Source organism: Eulemur rufifrons, chromosome 7, assembly GCF_041146395.1.
Source record: "Eulemur rufifrons isolate Redbay chromosome 7, OSU_ERuf_1, whole genome shotgun sequence".
In the NCBI taxonomy this organism is placed as follows: domain Eukaryota; kingdom Metazoa; phylum Chordata; class Mammalia; order Primates; family Lemuridae; genus Eulemur; species Eulemur rufifrons.
The window spans coordinates 3,937,826-3,964,366 of NC_090989.1; the positions used below are offsets into that span (position 1 = coordinate 3,937,826).

Here is a 26,541-nt window from a genome sequence, read left to right on the forward strand (position 1 = left end):
GCTGTTCAAGACAGGAAGAAGTGGCTACATTATCAGAGAAACATTCAGGAGACAGGACAAACAGGACTTGGGAGCAGGCCAAATGCATAGGAACGGAGGATGGTGCCCAAGTTCCTGGCTCAGGCAACTGGGCAAAAGTCCCAGGGATGGTGGAGACTTCACAGGGGGAGTGTGACAAGAGAGCCAAGGTCACAACCCTCAGGAAACACAGCGTGAGCACGGGCAGGGGCAGAGGAGCCAACACAGGAAGCCGAAAGGGAGCAGTCAGGTAAGAAGAGGTGGAGGATCAGGGACTGAGGCGGAACTGAAGCAATCAGTGTTGAAGAAGAAATTGGTAGAGTGTCAAAATCAAAGAGGTCACCTGAAAGACGGAAAGGTTTCTGCTGGATTTGGCAGCTGGGTCAGTTTCAGTGAAATGGTGAGGGCACAACCTGATAACATGGTTCAAAGTGGAGACACCAACGTGTATCCTCCGGAGGAAGCCTGGAAAAAAACCCAGGTAAGCAGGTAGCGAAAAAGGGATGTGCGGTGAAGGAAGGCTGCTGTCGGCAAATGGCACAGTAAAGTGAGAGCCAGAAAACCTGGCTTCTAGCAAAGCTCTTGCTGTGCAGCTCCCGTTGGTTTTCTCGGCTATAAAACAGGGGTAGCAGCACATGCTCACCCAGGCTAATCACAGGGCACCCTAAAACTGAAGGCCCTTGGAAGGACTTAAGATCACTGTTGCCTTCCACCTTCAAGTACAAAGCCACTTTGTGCTTTACCACCATGCAGTTCAAAACATAAAGACATTCTTTAAAGTTTTCAAATAGCTGTAGGAGAAAATTTTTAGGTGCAAGATTCTTTAAGACTGAGTCCTCTTAAACTAAGTCAAACAACTGACACTAGAGCTGTCAATTTGGGCAAAAGTTTTTAATTATCAATCCAATGCAAGATTATTTCTTCCACATAGTTTTCAAACATTTCATAAATTATTTTACCTCGGGTCATGTGCATGAATTCAATTTTCAAAAATTCAACTTATTTGAAAATTAACAACACTTGAAAATTATCAAAGCTGATTGAAAATTCAGGATTTTTAAATGTCTGTTCTAGAATCATCACTTTAGAAGGCAATCTCTTCTGATCGGTTGTTCCAGGCTTTGGAGAACACATCAAGATGTTCTATTTAGCTCGTCTAAACTAGAGAACCTTTGTTTAGAGTTGGAATTTAGTCTGGCATTTCTGTTACCTAATTTTCTAGTTTTGATGGAAAGTGAAGCGAGTTTTCTCACTGTTTTCCTTCCAATGGGGACTGAACATTCATGCAAGGAACCTGCCCAAAGCTTGAGACACGGATGAGAACCGGTGCTGTGGAAAGTCAGCTCCTTCGGGCCGCAAACCGCGCGGTGTCCGGAGGTGCGCAGGCCCGTTCGCCCGTCCTCGCTGGCAGGTCGGGTCGGAGGGAGGAAATGGAAACTCCCGAGCGCGACTCCCCGCCGCGCATCCTGCAGACGTCCCACGCAGGCCCCGCGTCCCGCGCTGCGGGGGCCCCGCCCCGCCTCGCCGCCGCCGCCGCCGCCGGGGTCCCGACCGCGAGCCGGCCCCGCGGGGTCTGCGGCGCGCCACGCCTGCCCACCGCGAGGCAGCCGCCCGCCGCGGGGGCCGGGGATCGGGGCGGGACCGCGGGGCGGCCGCGGCGACCACAGGCAGAGCCCACTGGGGACCGCGGCGCCCCCTCGCCCGGACGCTCAGCCTCCCCGGCCCGGCCGCCTCCCTCAGAGCGGCCACGGGACGCCCTCCGGGACCCAGGGCGCCGGCCGCCCCGCGCGGCTCCCGGTAGCCCGCCCTCCCCGGCCCCCGCGCCGCGCCCCGCCCTCGCCCCGCCCTCGGCATCCGGCGTCCAATCGGAGCGCCGCGCACGTGACGAGCGCTGCCTCCGATGACCTCATCCCTGGTGTGGGATGACGTCAAATTCAAGATGGATGGAATCACAGCGGCAGCGGCGGCTGCGGCGTGCGCGAGCCGAGTGTGAGCGGAAAGGGGCCCAGCGTCTGCCTCGGGGCTGAAGACCGGTGAGTAACTGTCACGCCCCTGGCTCTAGGAGAACTGCGGGGCCCGGTGGGAAACCACAGCCTCCCCGCAAATCGCGGCCTTTCCTGACGTAACTCTGAGGTGATTTCTCTCTTTTTTCTCTCCACCAGCCGGTTGCGGGCTCCGGGCGCTACTGCGCTTGCGCCGGGCCTTGGCTCTCACCGAGCATGCCCCGGGCTCCCACGTAGCCGATTGTGCCTTCACACTGCGCATGCCCCATGCCCGCACTCGGCCTCGCCCTCGCCACTGCGCATGCTCCGTTCCCTCACTGGCTCCGCTCCTCGCCCCGGCGGAGCTACCTCCGGGGTAGCGGACGCGCCTGCCCGGGCTCGCGCCCCTCGCGCGCAGCGGTTGGAGCGCCGGCGGTGCAGGCGCGCCCCCGTCCCGGGCAGGTGTGGGGCGGGCCGCTGGCCGCCGGCTCTGGCCGAGAGGGCGCGGGAGCCGGGGGCGGCCGTGCGGATCCCGCACCTGCTGCGGCCGGTCGCCCTTCTGCGGCCTTCGGCGCCGCGCCCGGAGCGTGGGCGCCCGGGCCCGGCCCTGTCTGGTCTTCCCCACCCCCGGCCGTCTCTCTGCCCGTCCCTCCCGCAGCTTCGGGACCTCGCGGCTCTTTCGTCCCTCGCAGAGCCCGGGAAGACCTTGCCCCTGCCTTGGCGCCGCCGGCCCACAGCAGCCTGCGCCGGCCAGAAGCTCTGCTCGGCCGTTGCCGGTGTCCCTCCTCGAGAAAGACCCCCGCCTGCCTACGGGTCTGCGGTCGAGCCGTCCGACTGGGAGCAGTCCCGACGCAGCCCCTCGCACCGGCTTTAGAGACGCCGGCTACAGCCCCTCGTGATCCTCTGGTGGCTTTCCTGGAACCCGTTCAGTAGTCCCTCCACAAACGATCTACCTTTTAATCATGGGACAGCCCCGCTGCGCTGGCACCGGACCCGTGGTTACCATGAGGGCGGGGTGGTTCGGGAGAATGCCACATGAGCAGCACCTTTGGAGGCGGGGTGTTTTTAGACAGGTACTCCAGAGGCCTTATCTGACAGTAGGAGCCGAGGGGCAAATTAATCAGACTTCGCACAGCCTGGGATTTTTTATAGTGCAAGAGCTGACAGCTCTGTTCACCTGGCATCTGAGGGCATCTGTATTACTGCATAGTCCAGTGACTGTTCATGCTGGTGACCCTGAGTCATCAATTAAGGAGCTTACATTATGTTCTGCATACCTTGTTTAAGAAGACAAAGTGGGTTAATCCATTTTAGAAAGAGTTCTCATTGAAAATTATTTTTTAAACCTTTCCCTCTGGTGCTTGAAGAAGTAAATCTCTCATCCATCCCTAATGACTAGTAGTCATTTAAATTTAAGCACCCATAAATGTTGATGTTAAAAATAAAGTAGAAATTTGGGGCATTGGTCTACTTAAAAGTAACTTTTTAATTCATTCTTTCTTTTTAACACTATTGAAAGTATAGTGTACTTCATTCTGCAGAAATGAAGTTGCAGAAGGTAAAACCCCTGCCCCTGAGGAACTGACAGTGTTATACAGCAGGGAGTTTTGGATGTGTACATTGGTAAGGAAACATTAAAATAACAAAAGAGGGGTTATTAAGGAAGTCTCTGGATGGGAAACAGATAAATTGAAGGGACAGTTTTAGTTGTCCCCAAAGCCAGTGGGTATGGGGAGAACAGATTTTAGAGCTAGGCTTGACGGGTCACTGATTGGCTATTAAGGAAAGATAAGAGGTTTCTGGTTTAGGAGACCTAGTGGCTGGCAGCACACCAAACTAGGGAATGCGTGAGGACAAGCACATGGGGCGGGTAGAGACAAGAGGGTGTGGATCATAAGTGCCGTGCTGGCCAGGTGGGATATCCTGTGATGGAACTGTTCTGCAGGCACCTGAGAGCCTGGAGTCTCAAGAAATCTAACCAGAAATACAGATTTGGGAATCATCATCTGGTAGTGATTAAAGCCACAAGATATCATAGAAAAAGCAAAGAAAACAGCCATGTATTGGGCTTTGTAACAGATGCTGGAGGAATAAAGGTGAGCAAGTCCAGGTCCTAAACCTGAAGTTGGATGATTTCTCTCTCTGCCGTGTAGATGCCTGCCAAGCCTTGTGCTCGGCATTAGGGATACACTGATAAAAACGAGGGCTCTTCCTTTCAGGGAGTCTCATGAGGGAGATATAAAAGCAGATCAGTTGAAATAGTTGTGGCTTTATTACAGAGAGATGAAATAGTGTAGTAGCTTAGATGACTGAGCTGCTGCCTAGGGGCATATTGCAAAAGCTTTGTAGATGCGGTGACATTTCAACTGGATCTTTCTATAGAAGTTAGCCGAGTAAAGGAGAAGCAAGAAAGATATTTTAGGTGGCAGAAACTGGATGTCCAGGTTTGTAGGGTAGGTGGTAAGGACTGTCCTATAAAGGTGGAGAGTTGAATTGTAACTGGAGTGTGAAGTTTTGTGTGCCAGTCTACAGTTTGGATTTTCTTTAGGGAGTAATGGAAAAATTGATAGAGTATTCTAAAGCAGGTTGGTGATGTAATCAGCTTTACTTTAGAAAAACAACATGCATAATTTTCACACCTGCATTTAATTGGAGTTCAGAGTACAGAGAAATCAACAAATATTTATTGCTGTGCAAGATGCCATGTTGGGCATTGTGAAGAGTGCCAAAAGATACTGAATTAGATATCAGTCCTTAAATAGCTTACAGTCCTGTTGGGGAGACACAAATGACTGACAATATAAGGCAATGAATAAACACTACATAAATGGTGTTACCTCTGCATAATACAGGAATTGAAAGGAGGTGTTTGCTCATTAACTGAAGTAGTCAAGGAAGGTATATTAGTTTGCTTTGGTTGCTATAACTAAGCACAACAGACTGGGTGGCTTAAAGGACAGAAATGTCTTTCCTCACAGTTCTAGAGGCTAGAAATCCAAGATCAAGGTGTCGGCAGGGTTGGTTTATCCTGAGGCCTCTCCTTGGCTTGTAGATGGCTGTCTTCTTGTCTTCTTCACATGGTTCCTCTGAGCGTGTCTTTGTCCTAATCTTCCTCTTCTTATAAGGACACCAGTTACATTGGATTAGGGCCCACCCCCAAAGACTTCACTTTAACCTAATTACCTCTTTAGGGACCTTATCTCCAAATAGATTACATTCTGAGGTGCTGGAGGTTAGGACTTTGACGTATAAATGTGGGAGGGATGAGAGGAGAAACAATTCAGCCCATAACAGAAGGTTTCTTGGAGGAGTTGGGACTTGAGCTGAGCTTTGAAAGGTGGTTAATGTTCATATGAATGGGGTGCTGGGGAACTCCAGAGTTAGATGAGTCCTAGGACATTCCAGATTGAGTAATAGAAGAAGTAAGATGTGCAGGTTGTGTCTCAGAAGCAAAGTGTCTGAAGCAGGGAGTTATCACAAGGGGATAACTAAGGGAAAGAAGATTTAAAACATTCTTAGAAATCAGATTTTATAGAGCCTTAAAGTTCATGTTTTCAAAATTTTGCGTTTTAGCTTAATGGAGAACCATTGCATTTGTTATTTTGTTTTTAAACAGGATCAAGGCTGGCTCTTTTCATTCAGGTCTTAGGTTTCAACTGAAATGTTCCATCAAGGCATTTTCCGACCATCCTCTCTGAGTACTGTACCCAACCATAGTACCCTGTTTATTTCCATCATAGCACTTAGCACAATCTGAAATTATCTTTTTTATTTATTTGTTTCCTTGTTTATCATCTGATTTCCCTCACTAGAAAGTGGGGGCCTTGTCTGTTTGGAGCTATGAAATATCTCATATTTCAGATAAATCTAACCGTGCCTTGTATGTAATAGATGTTTAATAAATAACTTGAGTTAGTAATAGTAATACTTTATGCGTATATTGGATGAGTGATCAAAGCTTTGTTTTAGGAAGCTCAGTCTAGCAGTAGTTACAGGATGGGTTTGGAAGGCATGACAGGAAGAGTGAATATCACATGGAAGTATATTGGGCTTCTTTAATAAGAACAGAAACTGACTGGCTTGAATAGAAAAAGGAATTTATTGTGAAGATACAGAGTTGCTAAAGTCTATGGACCCTAAGGGAGAGCTAAAAAAAAAGTGGGCCAGAAGGACAAGAACCAAGCTAACCCCAGGCATCTATGTAGCAGGCAGGTTGCATTTTCAGGCCTCTGCTGAGATAAATCAACTCCATTCATTTACTGCCTTTGTTGTTATTCTCAAGACCCGTATTCCAGGGACAAAGTTTCAGATTGACTTGGCTTTGGTTGTGTGCCTACCCCAGAGCTGGGGGAGAGCAGCACATCAGACTGTGCTTGGTGGGACGAGGTAGAATGTTCCAAAGCAAAATCACAGAACTGTTACCAGGAGGGGAACACTGCTGGGTGGCCAGAACAGAACGGCAGAGGCTGTGACCAGACTACTCTGCTAAGGTGCCAGTTAAGAGCCTGAACTATGTTAGAGTGGAATCATTCCGCTGGATATGGCAGAGAACTCACGGTTAAACCAAAATTAAACCCTCTCTCTCTCTCTCTCTCTCTCTGAGAGAGAGAGACACTGAAAATGTGAGGAGATGGAATACAAGGTAGTAACGTGACTCCTCTTGAGGGATCGGATAAGCTAGTCTGGCTTTGAAATCTGAGGAGGTTTAGATGATTTCTGGGTATCTGCATTGTCACCAAGTGAGTGATGATAAGACTGAAACTCAGAGCCAACTTCCTATCATCATCTAATGGTAAAATCAAATGGAGATGAGGGTGTAGGGATGAGCTCTGGGTGCGTTTGTGTGTGTGTTTATATTCCAAAGCCAAATGTAGATGCTTTGGATTTTTAACTGTGTGTTTGCCTTGTGTTACATGCATTCCCTCTTTTTTACCAGTATCACGATTAGGACTATATAAGCGATCTCCAACATTCCAAAGGACCAATGTTCCCAGAGTTCAATTTTAGGGTAATGTTTTGGACGTAAGGAGACATTTTCCTGTAGAGCTGGTGTGACAGTTTTGAGTACTAGTCCTGGAGCCAACTGAATTTATAATGTCTACGTTAGCTGTGATACCAGCCTGAGTTTTAGTTTCTAAAACTTGAAAGCAGGTGAGATTATTTTGATCCCTTTCCTGACCGCTCACTCACCTGATGCCCTTCTGAGTGCCATGTTGTGCTTTGCTTTCTTCTGCTTCTGTCACCAGAATGTTCTGTATTCCAAAATTGCCTGCCTTCTCTGTATCTCTCAACAATCTTAGTCTCCTACAACTGATCTAACATTGGGGTAAAGAGGAAAGTATTTGCATTGAATTAATTTATGTTAAGATACGAGTTCCCCCCACCCCCTTTGCATTTATTACCTGAGGAATTTGAGGTGATGCTGTGAAATAATTTTCTGGAATCCAGTTATGAAGGGCTTTGTAGCTATTCCTGGGAATTGGAACTTGAGGCCACAGCAAGCCACTGGGAGTTTTTAAGCCACAGCAAGATCAGATGATTATTTTTGAAAAGTGTCTGTAGTAGAAATGTGAAGAATGGAACCTTCACTATTACAGGTTGAATACGCTTTATCCAAAATGCTCGGGACCAGAAGTGTTTTGGATTTGAGATTGTTTTGGATTTTGGAGTATTTGCATTATACTTACCAGTTCAATCAACATCCATCCCTAATCCAAAAATCTGAAATGTTCCAATGAGTATTCCCTTTGAGCGTCATGTCAGCACTTGAAATATTTTAGATTTTGGACCGTTTCAGATTTCAGACTCTTTGGATTAAGGATACTCAACCTGTATTATAAGTGTCAAGTGAGTGACAAGTCCCAAGCCTTACCTGGTATCCCCACTATTTGCTCATCCACCCTCCCACCCCCTGGCCAAGTTAATGGCTTCCTGATATTAGTATTCCCATAGCACCCTCTATATCCTTCATCAAACTGTTGTCTGTCCTCCCACGGGAATATAAGCTACTGGGAAACAGGAAGCTGCCAGCTTACTCTTCTCCCCATCTCCAGCACCTCCTGTGACCCGTGGTGTGTGGCAGGCCCCCACCAGCATTTACGGGAGGAAAAGGGAGGAAGGGAGCTGTGCACTTGCCATGTGGGAAGCACTGTACACACTGGGACTTTCAAACAGTGCGTCTTGTGCCCCTCGTAAAAATCCCACGTGGTGGGTAACATTAGCCCCGTTTAACAGGTAAGGAAACTAGTACTCAGAAAGTTGAGTGATCTTTATCAAGGTGACATACCTAATAGGTGGCAAAGCCAGGATTTGAGACAAGTAGATAGATATGAAAAGCTCTTCCGTGGAACTATAATGTCTTCCATGAATTGTTAACAATAAAGATTCTTTCGTTTTGAAATTTCAGAAAACAACATGAAATAGAAACAATTAAGGCAGAGTTTGAGAAGACACTTGTGTGCAAGGATCCAAGTGGTAAGCAAGCCAATCCTGTTTCAGAACCTGGTTTTCCTGGGGGTTTCCTCACCTTTTCCTGCTGCTCATGAATGGGCCTTTTCTTCCAGATTTCACCCACTTTCCTTTTAAGAGTGCTGAGGTTTCTCCACTGTGCCGCAGTGGCAGAACTTCTTCACTGGTGAGTCAGGTGGAGACGAGCGGGGGAAAGGAGGGGACGTGGCCGGCAGCAGCGGTGCGTGTTCATGCGTGAGCTGCACTGGCCTCTGTAATTCAGAGATCCTGATCACTCAGCATGAAGACATGCATGAAAAATCGGAGTTTAATGTGCCAGCAAGTTTATTGAATCTGGATCAAAAAAACACATGAGGAGAAAGTACAGCCAGCAGCCACGCCAGCCATGTGTGAGGACTGAAGCAGAGAGGGTCGGAGGGTTGAGGGTTCAGTCTGCACACCCACCAGCCACAGGAGTCCTGCTGGGTTAGCTCAAGACTTTCAGCACTGGGGGTTTTCCCCCTTTTTGCCCACATTCTTAATGGGGCATTTTATGTTGTTAATTGTTAAACTCGATAAATATACTTCCTATTGTTAAAACATAAAAATACAAAATGTTAATTTTCTATTTGCAGCTAGACCAGGAAAGAGGCCATTATTTTTAAAGTTTAATAATTAAAATGTAGAAGCAAGGGCCTTAACAAGAAGGCGAGGCGTCCACACTGTCCAGCTCTCTCTTTCCTGTCTCTTTAGGCATCTAGAGTCTCTAGATCCTGGGGTACTAGAGAGAATGGAAGCTGTGACTCTCCTGCGTATAATCCTCAAATGGCCTATTTCGGCCCCCATAGCCCACACGGCCTTCTCCTCCCCTGCTTGCCCCCATTGCTCCAACCAGATGAGCCACCTGCAGTTCCCTTGCATACCTCATACTCTGTCTTGTCTCTGTGATGTTGCCCCTGTTCCTCTTGTCCCTTGGCATGCCCTTCACCCTTCCTGCCTGTCTCTTCCCTGCATTCGCTGATTCCTCTATAAAACACCTTTGCTGGCTTCCGACTCACCTGGATCCGATGGCATCATCTGCATAGCATCTCCACCTCTGCAGACATCCTGTGCTACTTTGCATACTGGACCATGCTGGCAGATTGACTTATCCTGTTCCTGCGCAAGACTTTAAGCTCTGTGAGGCAGGGCCACGCTAGTTAGACTGATATCCTCGCGTCTAGTGGAGTTCTAGCACATCCTAGATGGATGCCCAGCTGTGAGAAGCAGGGATCTGATGATTAAGAGCCCAGGCTCTGGGACCAGGCCCCCAGCTGTCTGTGTGACCTGAGGCAAATTACTTGACCTCTGAATGCCTCAGTTTCCTAATTTGTAAAACAGGGATGATGACGGTGTCTAGCTCAGAAGATTATGTGAGAATTAAAAGAGGAAACCAGAGGCAGTATGGTGTAGGCGTTAAGAGCTTAACCAGTTGATGTGAATCCTGCTCTGGTACTTATTATCTGTTTGACCTAAAGAGCAAGGTACTTAACCCTCTGTGCCTCAGTTTTCTCCTCTGTCAAATGGGGATGATAATAGTACCTATCTCCTAGGGTTGCTGTAAATATTGAGTTGATAAATAAAAAAGTCTTGACTTTTGTGTATGTGGCAGAGTAAGCACTCAAATGTTAGCCATTATTAAGTACCCAATTAGTGTTTGAGTGAATGGAGTGGAAAATAAATACTGTAAAGTTATTCTTCAGAGCTGTATCAGAAATTTGGACATCCTTCACCACTGTTCATGCAGACAGTCTTATTGATGACTCTGAATGGAGGTTACAGTCACATGAATAGTTTGAAACCCCAAATAATTTTTAGGGGCAGTGAGTATTTCTCTTACGGCTTAGCTCTGAGTGACTTTATTATTGTTCCCTAATTCCCAGATATTTTCATTCAAAGAAGATAGAAGCCTATAGTTCAAGAGATTGGAAGCAATTTTTTAGAGCAGAAACAGGGATCATGATGATTTGAAGACAGCATAAAGAAAGAAACTTTTCTAAACAATGAAAAGTGAGGAAAATGTTGCTCTTTGGCAGTAGAGTGCAGATGGCACATGGAGTACCATTTTCTTCATGTCCACGCACGTGGAACGGCTCACGTGGTTTAGTCTTCACGGTTCCTTGGCCTTTGCCTGTGGTTGCAAATTCTCGTGGTCTCTTAGTTTGGCCTCCCCCAAAAGCAGACCCTGAGACAAGGGTTCAGACATCAGTGTGTATTTGAGAAGTGGTCCCAGGCAGCACAAGAAAGGAAGCAGGAGAGTAAAGTGGGGACGGATGCTCATAAAGGACATTAACGGACAGGCTGCTGCTCACATGGAGGGTATCGAAACTGAATTCCTTAAAGAAATCTCCACTCCTGCTTTTTCTATCAAACTCCATCTCCAGTTGTTCGGGCAGAATCCTTAGCTCCTCACCTTCTCTGTGCCCTACAGGCAGTCCATTAGGAACCCTGGCGGCTCTGCCTGACCTCCCCTGCTGCCACCTGGGACCCAGTCATAGTACCCTTTCACCTGGACCGTTGCAGTGGACTCTGAGCCGGCCCCCAGCTTCCACCCTTGCCCTGCCTATGGTCGGGTGTCAACAACATAGAACAGTCCTTTGGAAACATAATTCAGGTCTTTGTCAGTCCTTGCTCAGAATCTTCGTGTCCATTTCACACAGTAACAAGTAAAGCTCTTCCAGCGGTTCTCCTGCCCTAGACAGTCTGTCTCCTCATTGCCTCTCGGATTCATCATCCACAGCCCCCGGCACACCCTACTCCCGCCCTACTGTTTCCTCGGCTCCTCGCTCTGCAGTCACATTTTCCCTTCAGTGTCCCCCTGGGCTCGTCCCTCGCCTCCTTCGGGTCTTCTCAGATGCCATTCTGTTGAATGAGTCAATGGCATGGGAAGTTCCTGGTGCAGTCTGAAGTATGTGGTAGGTGCTGAATAAATGGTAGCCATTATTATTATCTCATTTAATCCTCACAATAGCATTGTGTGGTAGCTGCTATCATTATCCCTGTTTTATAGTGGGCAAAACTGAGGCCCAGAGAGGTTGGTTAGCCTGGGACACTGGCTCTCAGACTGTCTTGGCTCTGACCCACAGGAAGGAATACACTTTACATCTCAGCCCCGTACGTGCTGCACGTGTGGATAAGTATGTATGTGACTGCGTAACGGAAACGACAGTTTCTCAAGCTCTTAGGGGGCCTTCCTACATTTGATGCATTGTGACATTTTCTATTCTGTCCTAGTTGTTTTATTTATATTTTAATTGCTAGCTTAAAACCTCTAAGTGGAGTTTAAGAACCTCTTTTGACAAAGAGTTGTCGGTGCTTTTGATTCTGCATCCGCTGCTTTTCCTTGTGGCAGCACCTGAACTAGCTTTGTCAAAAATTTAGTGCTAAAACTGCTCAGTACACAGTTGAGTCAACACATGGGGCATCGTAAGATTCTTTCTCTGCTGACGTCTGTGAAAGATGGCAAGGGTTTCTTTACACAAATGGATCCAGGATTATAAAGAAAGTGTAAAAGGATTAAGGGAGAAATTAAAATGGCTAACAGGGAAGACAGAGGAAGGGAAAGTATTTCTATTGAGCAATCACAAATAGAGGAAGGGATATATTTGCTATTCAGAATGAAAGGTGGTAGGCAGGGACGAACAGAAACTCAGTGTGGTCCGATCAAGGTAGTTGTTTGTGGACAGCCTAAAGGCATCATCCCCAGAAGCAAATTCATGCCTCTGAATTGGTTAAATTGAGTCAGCATCTTAACAGGGAATTGGAATAGTATTAAAGAAGTTGTGTACCATTTTGGTCACTCCCAGATTGGCAGCCTAGGAGACTCTAGTTTCTGGCTCTTCTGAAGAGCCTGGAGGCTGGGGTGACCAGCGAAGCCAGAAGAGAACCTACAAATGTGCTGGGGCTGTTTGGTTCATCCACAGCTTGCCCTCTAGAGCAAGGTGAAACTGTCACAAATATTCTTAGTTACTTTGGATCCATTTTAATGTTAAAAATGTTCTGACAACATTTTAAAGAAAAGATGGCATTATAAAATCAAATGAAAGGGATGAGGTGTTTAAGTAACAAAAGTCTAAGTGAAGGGTCACAGGTCACGTTCGGAGAGTTGGATGTCATCTCTGTGAATTGGCTTTGTCTTCATCGAGCGCGTGGTGGGTTTGATCTGGACCCTTTTTCTTTTATACTGAATTAAATGCCTATTAAACCTGCAATTTCTGAAAGTTAATTGCATAACATTTGTTGAGTTTCCTTTAGATGAAATTTTTGCAACAACCCTGCAAGAGGGCACAGTTGCTGTTCCCATCCCACAGGAGGCACCTGCCACACAGAGCCTAACAAATGCCCAAAGACCTCAGCTAGCAAGGTGGGGGCCAGCAGCTGAGCCAAGTGTCTGGTGCCAGAGCATGCGCTCGGCCACTGAGCCTCTGCGTCTCCTCTTTAGATGGGAAGAGAATGTCAGTGAAATCTCGGTTTAAACCCCTTAATTACGTTTAGGGCCAGGCTAACGTTTCTTTTGTGCTCATGTTGAAAATGTGATTTGGTAAGAAAGTAGTATTCAAGAGATTGCAAGGTAATTAGCCTAAGAAGGAAAACAAACTTTTTTGTTCTTTAATGCTTCTATCCTTTATTAAACACTTGGATTCAGTAGTCATTAGCAAATGATTTTTCCCTTTTTCCAAATTCCTACCCATTTGTAAAGCTCTGGTGAGACCTCTACTCTGCACCCCATTGTTAACAATTCCCATTAATTTAAGTATATACAGTAATAAAACTATTTTCTTTCAGAATTATAGACGTTAGGGGTTTAATAATTGATACCTACTCTCATACAGTAATAAAACTATTTTCTTTCAGAATTATAGACTTTAGGGGTTTGATAATTCATACCTACTCTCTGAATTAATAAGTAATAGAACCAAGCATCAAATGGATCAGGTCCCTAAATAATAAGCCTTTATTTTCAAATATTCCTTGCCCTATCTACCTGCCAAGTTCTAGCATGCTTTTTGGTAGTGTACAAATGCCTCTGTTATAGTCTTTAGTTCCTAAAATTCTTTAATTTTAATATGATGACCCGCTTAAACCCTGAGGCTTATTTTACATTTTCACTGTTATTTAAATAAGTTTGTCATCCAAAAAGCTTTTGTCAGCCTGTGGTCTACACAATATTGGCACCTAACAAAAGACAGCTGATGTTCTCTGCCCTTGAGGAGCCTTCGTGTCGGGAAGGACTTTTGCCCCACTTTATTCACAATAATTTTACATTCTGTCTTTTAGGTAAACCCAAGCCATGGAGGGATTGCTGCATTACATCAACCCGGCGCATGCCATTTCCCTCCTGAGTGCCCTCAATGAGGAGCGCCTCAAAGGACAGCTGTGCGATGTGCTGCTCATTGTCGGAGACCAAAAGTTTCGAGCTCATAAAAATGTCTTGGCTGCTAGCAGCGAATACTTTCAGAGTTTATTCACAAATAAGGAAAATGAGTCACAAACTGTATTTCAGCTTGACTTTTGTGAACCGGATGCTTTTGATAATGTTTTAAACTACATTTATTCTTCCTCTTTATTTGTTGAGAAGAGCAGCCTTGCTGCTGTGCAAGAACTTGGCTATAGCCTTGGGATTTCCTTTCTTACTAACATTGTTTCTAAAACACCTCAAGCCCCTTTTCCAACGTGTCCTAATAGAAAAAAAGTGTTTGTAGAAGATGATGAAAACAGTTCTCAAAAGAGAAGTGTCATTGTTTGTCAAAGTAGAAACGAAGCACAAGGAAAAACTGTTAGTCAAAACCAACCTGATCCAAGCCATACTTCCCGGCCCTCACCTAGCATTGCAGTCAAGGCCAGTATCGTTAAGCCACATGTTCCAAAACCAATTGAGCCACTTCACAATTTGTCATTAACTGAAAAGAGTTGGCCAAAAGATAGTTCTGTGGGATATGCAAAGTCTCTTGAGCATTCTGGATCTTTGGATGATCCTAATAGAAGCAGTTTGGTGAAAAGAAATGCAGTATTGCCTTCAAAACCTCTGCAAGACAGAGAAACTATGGATGATAAACCAGGTGTAAGTGGTCAGCTTCCAAAAGGAAAAGCTATAGAGCTAGCTTTGAAAAGACCGCGGCCACCTGTTTTGTCTCTCCGTAGCTCGTCAGAGACTCCCTATCTATTAAAAGAAACTAGCAAAGGAAGTGGCCAAGGTGAAGATAGAAACTTGTTGTACTATTCGAAGTTAGGCTTAGTGATCCCGTCCAGCGGGTCTGGGTCTGGAAACCAAAGCATCGACAGGAGTGGCCCACTTGTTAAGAGTCTCCTCAGACGGTCACTGTCCATGGATAGCCAGGTTCCTGTCTATTCACCCTCCATAGATGTGAAATCTTCCCAGGGATCATCTTCGGTGTCAAAGGATGCACCAGGGAGTGTGTTGTGTGCTTTATCTCAAAAGTCATCTCTAAAAGACTGTGGTGAAAAAACAGCCCTAGATGACAGGCCTCAGGTGCTACAGCCGCGTCGCCTCAGGTCCTTTAGTGCTTCTCAGTCGACAGACAGGGAGGGAGCCTCACCTGTGACCGAGGTGCGCATAAAGACCGAGCCCAGCAGCCCGCTGTCGGATCCCTCAGACATCATCCGCGTCACTGTGGGAGACGCCGCGGCAGCGGCAACCTCGTCACCGTCAGTCACGAGAGACCTGTCTCTCAAAACGGAAGACCAGAAAGACATGAGCAGACTCCCGGCAAAAAGGAGGTTCCAAGCGGACAGAAGATTGCCCTTTAAGAAGTTAAAGGTGAATGAGCAGGGGTCTCCTGTGTCAGAGGACAACTTCGAGGAAGGCTCCAGCCCCACTGTCCTCGAGGCAGATTTCCCAGATTCTGACTTGAATAAAGACGAATTTGGTGAGTTGGAGGGGACGAGACCAAACAAAAAATTTAAATGCAAACATTGCCTTAAGATCTTTAGATCAACAGCAGGTCTTCACCGTCATGCTAACATGTACCATAACCCAGAAAAGCCCTACGCTTGTGACATCTGTCACAAGAGGTTTCACACCAACTTCAAAGTGTGGACACATTGTCAGACCCAACACGGCATAGTGAAGAACCCGTCACCAGCCTCTAGTTCCCATGCTGTTTTGGATGAAAAATTCCAAAGAAAGCTGATTGACATAGTGAGAGAGAGAGAGATTAAGAAAGCCCTGATCATTAAGTTAAGGCGTGGCAAGCCTGGCTTTCAGGGACAGAGTAGTTCCCAAGCACAGCAAGTCATCAAGAGGAACTTGCGATCTCGAGCCAAAGGAGCGTACATTTGTACTTACTGCGGAAAAGCATACCGCTTTCTTTCTCAATTTAAGCAGCACATAAAAATGCACCCAGGAGAAAAACCCCTTGGAGTAAATAAAGTTGCTAAGCCAAAAGAGCATGCTCCTCTTGCAAGTCCAGTAGAAAACAAGGAGGTTTACCAGTGTCGCCTCTGTAATGCTAAGCTCTCTTCTCTCCTAGAACAAGGAAGCCACGAGCGGCTATGCCGGAACGCCACCGTCTGCCCTTACTGCAGCCTCAGGTTTTTCTCGCCCGAGCTGAAGCACGAGCACGAGAGCAAGTGTGAGTATAAGAAGCTGACCTGCCTGGAGTGCATGCGCACCTTCAAGTCCTCCTTCAGCATCTGGCGGCACCAGGTCGAAGTCCACAATCAGAACAACATGGCGCCGGCCGAAAACCTCTCTTTGCCGGTTCTGGACCACAATGGCGACGTGACTGGCTCTTCGAGGCCCCAGGCCCAGCCTGAGCCAAATAAAGTAAACCACGTTGTCACCACAAAAGACGACAACGTGTTCAGTGATTCTTCAGAGCAAGTTAACTTCGATTCGGAGGATTCCTCTTGTCTCCCTGAAGACCTTAGTCTCTCTAGGCAACTGAAAATCCAGGTCAAAGAGGAGCCGGTGGAGGAGGCTGAGGAAGAGGCCCCCGAGGCCAGCGCAGCCCCCAGAGAGGCAGGGCCCAGTAAAGACGCCAGCCTGTGGCCCTGCGAGAAGTGCGGGAAGGTGTTCACGGTGCACAAGCAGCTGGAGCGGCACCAGGAGCTGCTGTGCTCCGTGAAGCCATTTATTTGTCACGTGTGCAACAAAGCTTTTCGCACTAATTTCCGGCTCTGGAGTCACTTCCAGTCACACATGTCTCAGGCCACAGAGGAATCCGCACATAAGGAATCTGAAGCAGGCCCCGTTCCCACAAACTCGCCCTCACCGCCACCTCTGCCGCCACCGCCGCCGCTGCCCAAGATCCAGCCCCTGGAGCCCGACAGCCCCACAGGCTTGTCCGAAAACCCAGCTCCGGCCACAGAGAAACTGTTCGCACCCCAAGAATCAGATACCCTTTTCTACCACGCCCCACCCCTTTCAGCAATCACCTTTAAAAGACAGTTTATGTGTAAACTTTGCCACAGGACATTCAAGACTGCATTTAGTCTTTGGAGTCATGAACAAACACACAATTGAAAGACCAACACTAGCCTATTATGAAGTGGGGGGGCAGTCTCCAGATTGCAACCTGAATTGTGAAATGTGTCATAAGAAACAAAATATTTTTTAAAAAAGAATAAATGTTGAAAATTGTTATGCTTGAATTTGAGATAAACTGATATTAATATGTCCTTACTCAACTTTAGAAATAAACTTTTTACAATATCGTGGTCCTGGACCTTCAAGGAACAAGGTGGTTTGATCTCATTAATGTTGAGATTGGATTCATCTTCATGGTTTGCATGGTTTCTTCTCATTCCACGGTGTCAGCATAATCATTTAATTGAGGTTTTCGGTTTTTTTACTGATTTATAATTAGTGGAATACTGTCGAAGTATTTCTTCTTTGGATTATTTCAGACACCTAAGTTCTAGTAAAATCTTAACCATGTTCTTAAGTCCAAAAATAGGAAGAAGTGAAGTCGTTTGCAGTATTGATTTAGATCTTAGTATACTTTAGCAATAAAAAAATGATAAACCTCAACTTTAATAAGTTATCCTGACACTTGATAAAAATAAATATTTGGTATTTTGTGGTCACGTAGAACTTTTTTTGTATGAAAATTGTGAGAAATTTAAATCAGCAATAGTAACACTTAGATTTTTATAAACAAAAACTTGCTCTCTTTCTCGGTCACTTAATGTAATGAATGGTGGTTAAACTCTAAGGAAGGCTTGGAAGATGAAAACGTGGTTTACGGAAGTCCCCTGAAGTCGGTTTGCTAGAGCTTGCGCACGGCGTGCGTGATAAAGCGCTCTGCGTGCGCGGCCTCGCGTTGCCAGGCAGACCCGCATTTGAGGGATCATCCGTGTTTGATGTCCTCTGGTTTATGCTGTCACAAATTGAAAATCTGAGTGTAGTTGGGACTAAACACCTAACGCGGCACTAATTTTGAATTTAACATTAGTGTAACAAATAAGGTAGGACATGTATTTATATTTAGATGGATCCCAAACACTTGGAGTCAACACAGCCGATCTAAAATTCTAAATTACCATTTACTTTCAGAGCAGAGGAGGAAATACCACACTGCAGTTTCAACATGCTTTTTAAGAACAGTATATACAATATACACATTTTCCTGCCTCTCTTGTCTTTTGTGACAATTTCTGTTAGAATCTGTAGGAGTTTATAGTGGTTAAAATGTCATTAGTGAAGCCATTTTGCTCTAAGTCACTGCTTAATATTTCATAAATGTGGATGAAAGCACTATCGATGGTCCAAAATTAGTTTTAGCTACTTATTTTGGTCCATAGGTTTTGGGCTTTTTTTCTATTTTGTGTAAGTTGTAATGAAAGCCTTTCAGTGGGTGTCATCCAAAGTTCAATGTAGTATTTCCAAAGGGAAGATTTTTCCTTGGTCAGATGTATAAAAGAAATGTTATTAAAACTACAAAATCTTTTCTAAGGTGGTAATACAGATTAAGACTCCAAGTTTATAATTCATTTTTTACAAGCTAGTCTTTCAGATTAAAGAAAAGTCAACTGTGATTAAGAAATAAATTTATGTTCTAGCAGAAAAGAATTCTGTACCCATCAATCTCCTTACCAGCATTCCATACCAGTGGTAGGAAAGATTCTTACTTTTTCTTAAAACACAAGCATTTTTATAAAATAGTAATTGACTTTGTACATCATAGAAATGATATATGAAATTTTGCCTTTTATTCTTTCACTTGAGAAAACAAAAATCCCAAAATATTTTAGTAGTTACTTCTTCTTTTGTTCTTAGATTTGATGGACAAAGGAAAGTAAGATTAAGTTACAGTTACTGATTCTTGCCATCTTTATGTTTTCTTGAAGAAATCTATGCATTTTAAAGATAAAACTGAAGCATATGACCTCATGTGAAACATGAGGATGGATGGTTGTGCATTGGACTCATTCCCTGTGTAGTGTGGCATTACTCTGAGCATCTTGGTAAGCTGTCACTTCTTCAAAAGAAGACAGTTTCCCTGAGTAATCATCACCTACATGGCCGTTAGAGTATCTGTGATAATTCCGTGATACCACGATTCCACAAAGTATCTTAGCATTGTAAATTCAGTATCCCACGACTTGAATCTTTATGCTACATTTTCAAGATTTTTTAAGATAATATTGTTAATTAAAAAATATTTTTGATCTAAATATAGGCTCTGCATATCTGTTAGATTTTAAAAATTACAGTGTTTTGTCTTGTTAGCTCACATTTTTGTCTAGGCAAGGAAAATAAGATTTCAAATAAAATTTTGAACCAAAAACATTTATAATGCAGTTCTGGTTTTTCTATTACTTTTTATACTGTACCTTAAAAGCATTAGGCTGAAAGAGTTTATTTTGATGGTTAAAAAAATAAAATATGCTTCCACTCATGTAACTATTTTAAATGTTAAGAAGTAAAATAATGAAAGACACTGTTTTATTCGTTAAGCAGTTTTTAAAGAATGTTTATCTCAGACAGTAGGCAAATATTTGGTGTAAAACAAGTTGGTCTTTCATTGTCACAACTCTTTAGTGAGTGAAGATATTCTTGTAAATATCTTTTCTGATTGTAATTAATTTTTGAAAATGTAGAAAGCTCATTATTCCTTGTAAGTATTCAGGATGCCTGCTTTTTATGCAGTTGTGGAAAGAATGTAAAATGTTTTAATATATTCTTTGTTAATCTGAGAACTTGTTATGGAATCATTTTGTTTATGTGGGAGAAGGAGGGAGTAACATGAAATGTGTTTTTATCACTCAAAGTAAGCAATGGAGGTAACAAATATTGTGCATTTTTAATAGTAATATTTCAAGATTAACAGAACATTCACCTGTAAAACTAGTTAGTGTGCATTTATAATTTCACCAAAATATACAACTAACAATTCAACAATGATGTTATTTGCATTTGTGGGAAGATTTGACGTTCTTGGTTTTCTGGTTTGGAATGGATTATTTCTAGCCTTCTCTTTGTAAAAATATGCCCAGCACTTACTCAGTGAGCATCTAAATCCGCATGTAGCCCCACTGGTGCTAATGAGAGTAGCCGCCGTGAGACAACAATAAAACGTGCCCTCTCACGGAGGTCACGGAGGTGTGGGGCGGCTGCGTCTGTGGCCGACTGGCCAGTCAGGGTGACGGAGCCGTGTGCGAATCTGCAGAGCTAAACTTGGCTTTTGCTCCCCCACAGTGGGTTCTCACGGGCGTGCTATACGACCGAGCAGCAGGCTGGAACTTTAGGAAGTAAGTTTTCTTAATAAAATAATAATTAGGGGTCATTCCTAACAGGTTTCTGTATAAATTTCATCTATTACTGGAATATTACAAGTAACTGTCGATTTCTGATGTCTCACTGATGTTGCAATAATTGTGAACTGCATTATTGAATTAAATAATGCTGACATCCTTTAATAAGTATTCTTTAACACTGACTACTAAACTTTAAGTTTTAAAAAATAGGTTTTCCTCTTTTGTGGTTCTTTGTGGCTTTAGCACTTTAAGAAGTTTGATGTTTTCATAGTGTGTAATCTGCTCTTTCGGTGAGTCTCGGCGTGTGCTCCTGCTTACGGAATTTCCACTTGACTGGAGAGAGAACGAAGTCAGTGTTTAGATTCTGGAGGGGAAAAATGAGTTATGTCAGGTGTTTTAAAGATTCCTTCTTAGAGACAGTCTTTTGGGAACCAAAGTATTTTACTGTAAATCTTTAAAATAATTGAATTCAGTGCTTTTTAGTCATTTGTTAGTGCTGTCCAGATTTTCCATGAAGTTATACTTGGTTAATACTAATTTTCAAAAGGTGATCATTTCTTTTGTCATTAATACAAGATTATTTCACGTGTTTCATTGAATATATGCTTATTGTTAAAAGAAAAATGAGTGGTTTTATTATTGTGTACATTTTGTCATCGTATGCCTTAGCAGAGTAAGTCAATCATTGTTCAATTTTATTTAGGAATAAGCTCTTCTGGACTGAAAATTTATGGTAAAATAGGATTTCTGTCTAATGTTAATCCATTGCTTATTTGTATCGAATTCTGTCTGTTTACTTTGCTCAAATCTCGACTAAGAATGATCGGAGTCAATAAATTTGTACTGTATTTTGCTTTGAGTCATGCTCTCAGTGGTGTGTTTTGCACTTTGATAGTGATGATTAGTAGCATTTAAATCCATCCATGTGGGTAATATGAATAGCCACCTAGGAGTTGTGAGCGAGATTTAATTTTCCCCAGTTCCAAGTTGTTTGTATTAATATAATAGAATTAAGATTGAATTAAAGCTTCAGTTATTTGGGCACCACAAATATATGATAGGCAACAATCTTTGCTTAGCCACCTTTTATGTTACTGTTCACACCAGTAGTTTTTTAGCCACCTTTTTCTTTACTATTCAAATTAGTTTTTAAGGTGATGGGGTAAATGCATAAAAAGAAAGTTTTTAGGCACCCTGCATTGATATTTCAACATAGCGACTGATAAGCTAGTTTTATGACTTGAAGACTTCAATATTGTAGTTTTTCTTTTTATTCTAATGAGGATCTTCTATAACACTGGGCTATATTCCTTTTTGTTATTATTAAATGTACTAACTTTCCCTGTAAAGTGAAGGGCTGAACTGTAGATATTTCAAATTAACACCCCCAAGCTGACTGGAAAATAAGGAGTTAGAAGGAGAGAGATGCATCCTGGATTGATCAATGCCAACTCTGCATACCCTGGGCTCACACTTGGCTCTTCTGATGGTTTTGTTTTCCTGTGCCCATATCTTAAGTCTTTCTTGGGACCCTCTGCCTAAGGTTTCTTGAACACACTGCACCAAGAACAAACAACATAATCTTTAAAATCTTTCTTCTGCTTTAACCCTGCCATTTAATTTGCCACCAAATACTGTTTTTTGGAAAACCTTAGATTTGCCCTTTCTTTTAGCAGTAACAAGCTTGCAAAGTTTGGGATTGTTGCACTGCTGTTGGCATCGTCTCAGTGTTCAGCACATGCTTGTAAGAACTAAGAAATCTGAGTTCACACTGATAGCTTCAATTCCAATTCAACACCACAGGGTTCATTCTATGGCTCTCTCCTTTTCCATGTTTGTGTCTCCCCTCTCTGACAGGGAGAAAACAAGCTCCCATTACTTCAGTCTCCTGTAATAACCAATTTCCCATCCCCTTGGGCCTGCCTTCCACACTCAGGCTGACTGCCCCCCTCCTAGGGATCTGCTTAATAGCTTTTTGACAAAGGGAGAAAGAGCAGGTAAGGAAAGGAGGACTATAATTATTTATTTGTCTCTTTCTCCTTTTAGTTCTATCAATTTTTGCTTCATGTATTTTAGCACTGTGATATTAGGTTCATAAATATTGAGGATTAATTAATTTACCTCTTTATCATTTTTAACATGACCTTCTTTGTCTATTGTGAAACCTACTCCATTTGTATTAATATAACCACGGCAGCATTCTTTTGATTAGTTTTAGCATGGTTTATTTTTTCCAACCTTTTAACCTATTGGTGTTATTATATTTAGTGTGTTTCTTCTAGGCATCATATATTTGGGTATTGATTTTTGGGTCCAATCTGATATTCTCAGCCGGGCGCGGTGGCTCACGCCTGTAATCCTAGCACTCTGGGAGGCCGAGGTGGGCGGATCGTTTGAGCTCAGGAGTTCGAGACCAGCCTGAGCAAGAGCGAGACCCCATCTCTACTAAAAATAGAAAGAAATTATATGGACAGCTAAAAACATATATATATAGAAAAAATTAGCCGGGCATGGTGGTGCATGCCTGTAGTCCCAGCTACTCGGGAGGCTGAGGCAGGAGGATCCCTTGAGCTCAGGAGTTTGAGGTTGCTGTGAGCTAGGCTGACGCCACGGCACTCACTCTAGCCTGGGCAACAGAGAGAGAGACTCTGTCTCAAAAAAAAAAAAAAAAAAAAAACAATCTGATATTCTCTGCCTTTTAATCAAGATGTTTATATCATTTACATTTAATGTGATTTTTGTATGATTGGATTTAAATGAATCTTACTCATTTTCCATCTATCCCATCTGTTCTTTTTTCCAAATTTTATCTTTTTCTTCCTTCTTTTGGATTAACTAATTTTTTTAAATGATTTCATGATCTGTTCCATTTCTAGGTTGGTTTTCAATTAATTTCTTTTTCTCCTCACTCTGGGTAGCGTTTTGTTGCCTCTGGGCATGTCTGGTAATTTTTTGCTGGACTGCAGCCATTATGAACTTTACCTTGTTGGGAGCTGGTTATTTTTGTATTCCTGTAACTATTCTGCAGCTTTGTTTGGGGGGCATAATTAACTTAGTTGGAAACAATTCTATCCAGGTTTTGCCTTTAAAATGTAGTAAGTGGGATCAGAGCAGCATTTAATTGAGGGCTAATTTTGTTCCACTACTGAGGCAAACACAGTATGCCCCGTGAGTTATTTAGACCACTGTGTTCCCCCTAATCCCTTCAGGTGTACCAGCCTCAGGAAGTTTCCTCATTTGCTAAAGAGTCATGTCATCCTCCCTGCAGATATCCAGAGTGTTCTCGTTCTCTTTCTCTCCCCCCCCTCCCCCGTACCCCACCAGCTTTCTGTTCTCTAGCACATTACACTCCTACACTCAGAACCCTAGCCACCTTCTCTCCTCTGGACTCCCAATCCCAGACTCCCAATCCCATTTCCTCAACTCAGGGAGACTGCTGGTTTATCTCATCTCTTTCTCATCTCTCAGTGATCACTATTCTTTTTTTGACCTGATGTGCAAGGACATGCAAATTGTAACTTTGGGTCTGCAGGCTAAGTCTAACTCCTGAAACTGAAGTCTGTTTGATTCCACACTAATAATGTTGATTACAAGTTTATCTTCCCAGGTGTAGAACAGAAATAAGAAAAGATCAAACATTCTTCCACCTCCCCAGGGACATCTACATAATTGATGCTTCCTTCACTCCCTTTTTCTCTTCTCACATTTGTCTTATTTTATGTAAGATATAGATTTCCTGGGTCTCACAAAAATATAACCAGTTGTCTCACTGCCCACCCTCGTCCTTTGTTTCCTTTCTGTGTGCCCTATCCCTTTCAAAAGTTTCTGTTCAGTGGATGGCAACCTCCCAACATTTAGGTTTATTTTTTAGCCTGGACAACTGACATATCAAATTCTTCTTGAGAGTTTTAAAAATTCTTTAAAAAACAAATATAAAGGACTTTTATTTATGACACATGACAAATTAGGTGCTCTGAGGAGCCTTCCTACTACTCTGTGCTAAGGAGCACTCAGATTCTTGATAAGACACACTTTTTGATGAATTGCCAGACTCATAGGAGTGAGGGAGTTTTCCAAGCCCCCTGCTCAACTCACCTTCAAGAAGCCAACAGAACTCGTGAGCTAGACAGAGCTTGATGGCCTGAGGGTGGACACCCCCAGTGTCACTGTCTCCATACAATGAGCCTTGAGTCAGTGACAAAGTGAGGGGCTGAGCCTGTGATTCTCACACTGAGTGGGGACCCTGCAGGGGGCAGAGGCTCACACGTGTACAAAGGAGCATTGCCATAGCAAGCCTGAGACTGCTCTCCTTAGAAAGGACTCAAGGTCAGCCCTTGGCTGGCATCTAGGAACTTGGATTTCAGGTTTCTTACCAAACCTGATAAAAGTGGCTCACTGGGCCCAAACTATTTGTACCAACCATACAGTTTATGCTGAACACCTGTTTTCATTCTGAAAGTCTGGAATGCTGGTACATGCTAGGCAGAGAGTGGCTATGTGACCAGCCCCCAGTGACAACCTTGGCTAAGTCTCTAATGAGCTTCCTTGGTTGACATCTTCACTCGTGTTGCCACAGCAGTTACTGAAGAAATTGAATGCATCTTGCGTGACTTCATTATGAGAAGATCTTGGAAGCTTGCTCCTGGTTTCTTCCAGATTCGATGCTCATTTTTCCTTTGCTGATTTTTCTTTGTGTCCTTTCACTATAATAAATCACATGCATGAGTTCAACGATCTGCCGAGTCCTGTGAGTCCTCCTAGCAAATCATTGAACCTGGGGGTGGTCTTGGAAACCCCCAACTTGGGATTTCAAGTCCATGATACCCTTGGCTTGCAATAGAATCCAACAACAATCCTCTCCATGTGAAAGCACTGCTTTAGACTTTCACGATTCCAGCAGATCAAGCCAAGAGCTCACGCTCAACACATGAGGAGGCAAACTCTGAGAGCGAGAGTCAGCAGAAACAACCAGCAATAGAATTAGACCTTCCAACACTGCTGGTATTGCAACTGTCAAGTGTCCGGTCATAACAGATACTTAAGAAACATTTAAAGAAATGAAAAGTGAAATAATAAAGATGACAAATAATTAGACATTATCAGTACTGAACAAGCAGATATGAGAAAGAAAGAAATGGAACTTCTAAAAAGGAAAATAGAAAATTTTAACTTTAAAAACTCGATGAGTTAAAGAACAGATTGCATGTGACTAGAGAGAATTAATGAACAAGCAGACACATCAGAGAAAAATTACACAGAATGAGCACAAAGAGACAAGATTGAAAATATGAAGGAAAAATTCAGTTACGGAGGATTTCTGATTTAATTAAGTCCCATTTAATTATTTTTATTGTTGCTATATTTGCCTTGGGGGTCTTAGTCATAAATTCTTTACCTAGGTTGATATCTAAAAGAGTTTTCCCTACATTTTCTTCTAGAATTTTTATGGTTTTATGCCTTGCAGTTAAGTCTTATCCATATTGAATTAATTTTTGTATATGGTGAGAGAGAGGAGTCCTGTTTCATTCTTCTGCTTGTGGCTATCCAGTTTTTACAGCACCATTTATTGAATAGGGCTTCCTTTCTCCAGTATATGTTGTTGGCTTTGTCAAAGATCAGTTGGTTCTGGGTTCTCTATTCTGTTCCATTGGTCTAAAGCTTCTGTACAGCAAAGGAAATAATCAACAGAGTTAATAGACAACAGACAGAATGTGAGAAAATATTTGCAAAGTAAACATCCAATAAAGGGCTGATATCCAGAATCTACAAAGAACTTAAACAAATCAGCAAGAAACAAACAACCCCATTAAAAAGTGGGCAAAAGACATAAACAGAAGTTTTTCAAAAGATAGACAAATGGCCAAAAAATATATGAAAAAATGCTCAATATCACTAATCATCAGGGAAATGCAAATTAAAACCATAATGAGATATCACCTTACCCCAGTCAGAATGGCCATTATTAAAAAGTAAAAAAAAAAAAAAAAAACAACAAAACAATAGGTGCTGGCATGGATTCAGTGAGATAGGAATGCTTATACACTGTTGGAGGGACTGCAGGTTAGGGCAGCCTCTATGAAAAACAGTATGGAGATTCCTCAAAGAAGTAAAAGCAGACCTGCCATTTGATCCAGCAATCCTACTGCTGGGTACCTACCCAAAGGAAAGTAAGTCATTTTTTCAAAAGGATACCTGCACTGGAATGTTTATCATAGCAAAATTCACAATTGCAAAGATGTGGAATCAACCCAAGTGCCCATCAATTCATGAGTGGATAAAGAAAATGTGGTATATGTACACCATTGGGTACCACTCAGCAGTAAAAAGGAATGAA

The 26,541-nt window shown here is 43.5% G+C and overlaps 1 protein-coding gene across 4 annotated transcripts; it reads left to right on the top strand.

Annotated features, from left to right (window-relative positions):
* The first annotated feature begins 1,942 nt into the window (after positions 1-1,942).
* On the top strand, positions 1,943-21,066 carry ZBTB21 (zinc finger and BTB domain containing 21). 4 transcript variants are annotated; one of them, XM_069474933.1, is made up of 4 exons: positions 1,994-2,051; positions 8,407-8,474; positions 13,764-15,373; positions 15,977-17,320. In XM_069474933.1, the coding sequence occupies exons 3-4, from the start codon at positions 13,777-13,779 to the stop codon at positions 16,969-16,971; spliced, it is 2,592 nt and encodes an 863-aa protein (XP_069331034.1). In that variant the 5' UTR covers positions 1,994-2,051; positions 8,407-8,474; positions 13,764-13,776; the 3' UTR covers positions 16,972-17,320. The 4 variants fall into 4 exon arrangements, with proteins under 4 accessions (XP_069331031.1, XP_069331033.1, XP_069331034.1 ...); XM_069474930.1 differs by having other exon boundaries at positions 1,943-2,051; positions 13,764-21,066; XM_069474931.1 differs by lacking the exon at positions 1,994-2,051 and adding an exon at positions 3,703-4,096 and having other exon boundaries at positions 13,764-17,320.
* The last annotated feature ends 5,475 nt before the right edge of the window (positions 21,067-26,541 follow it).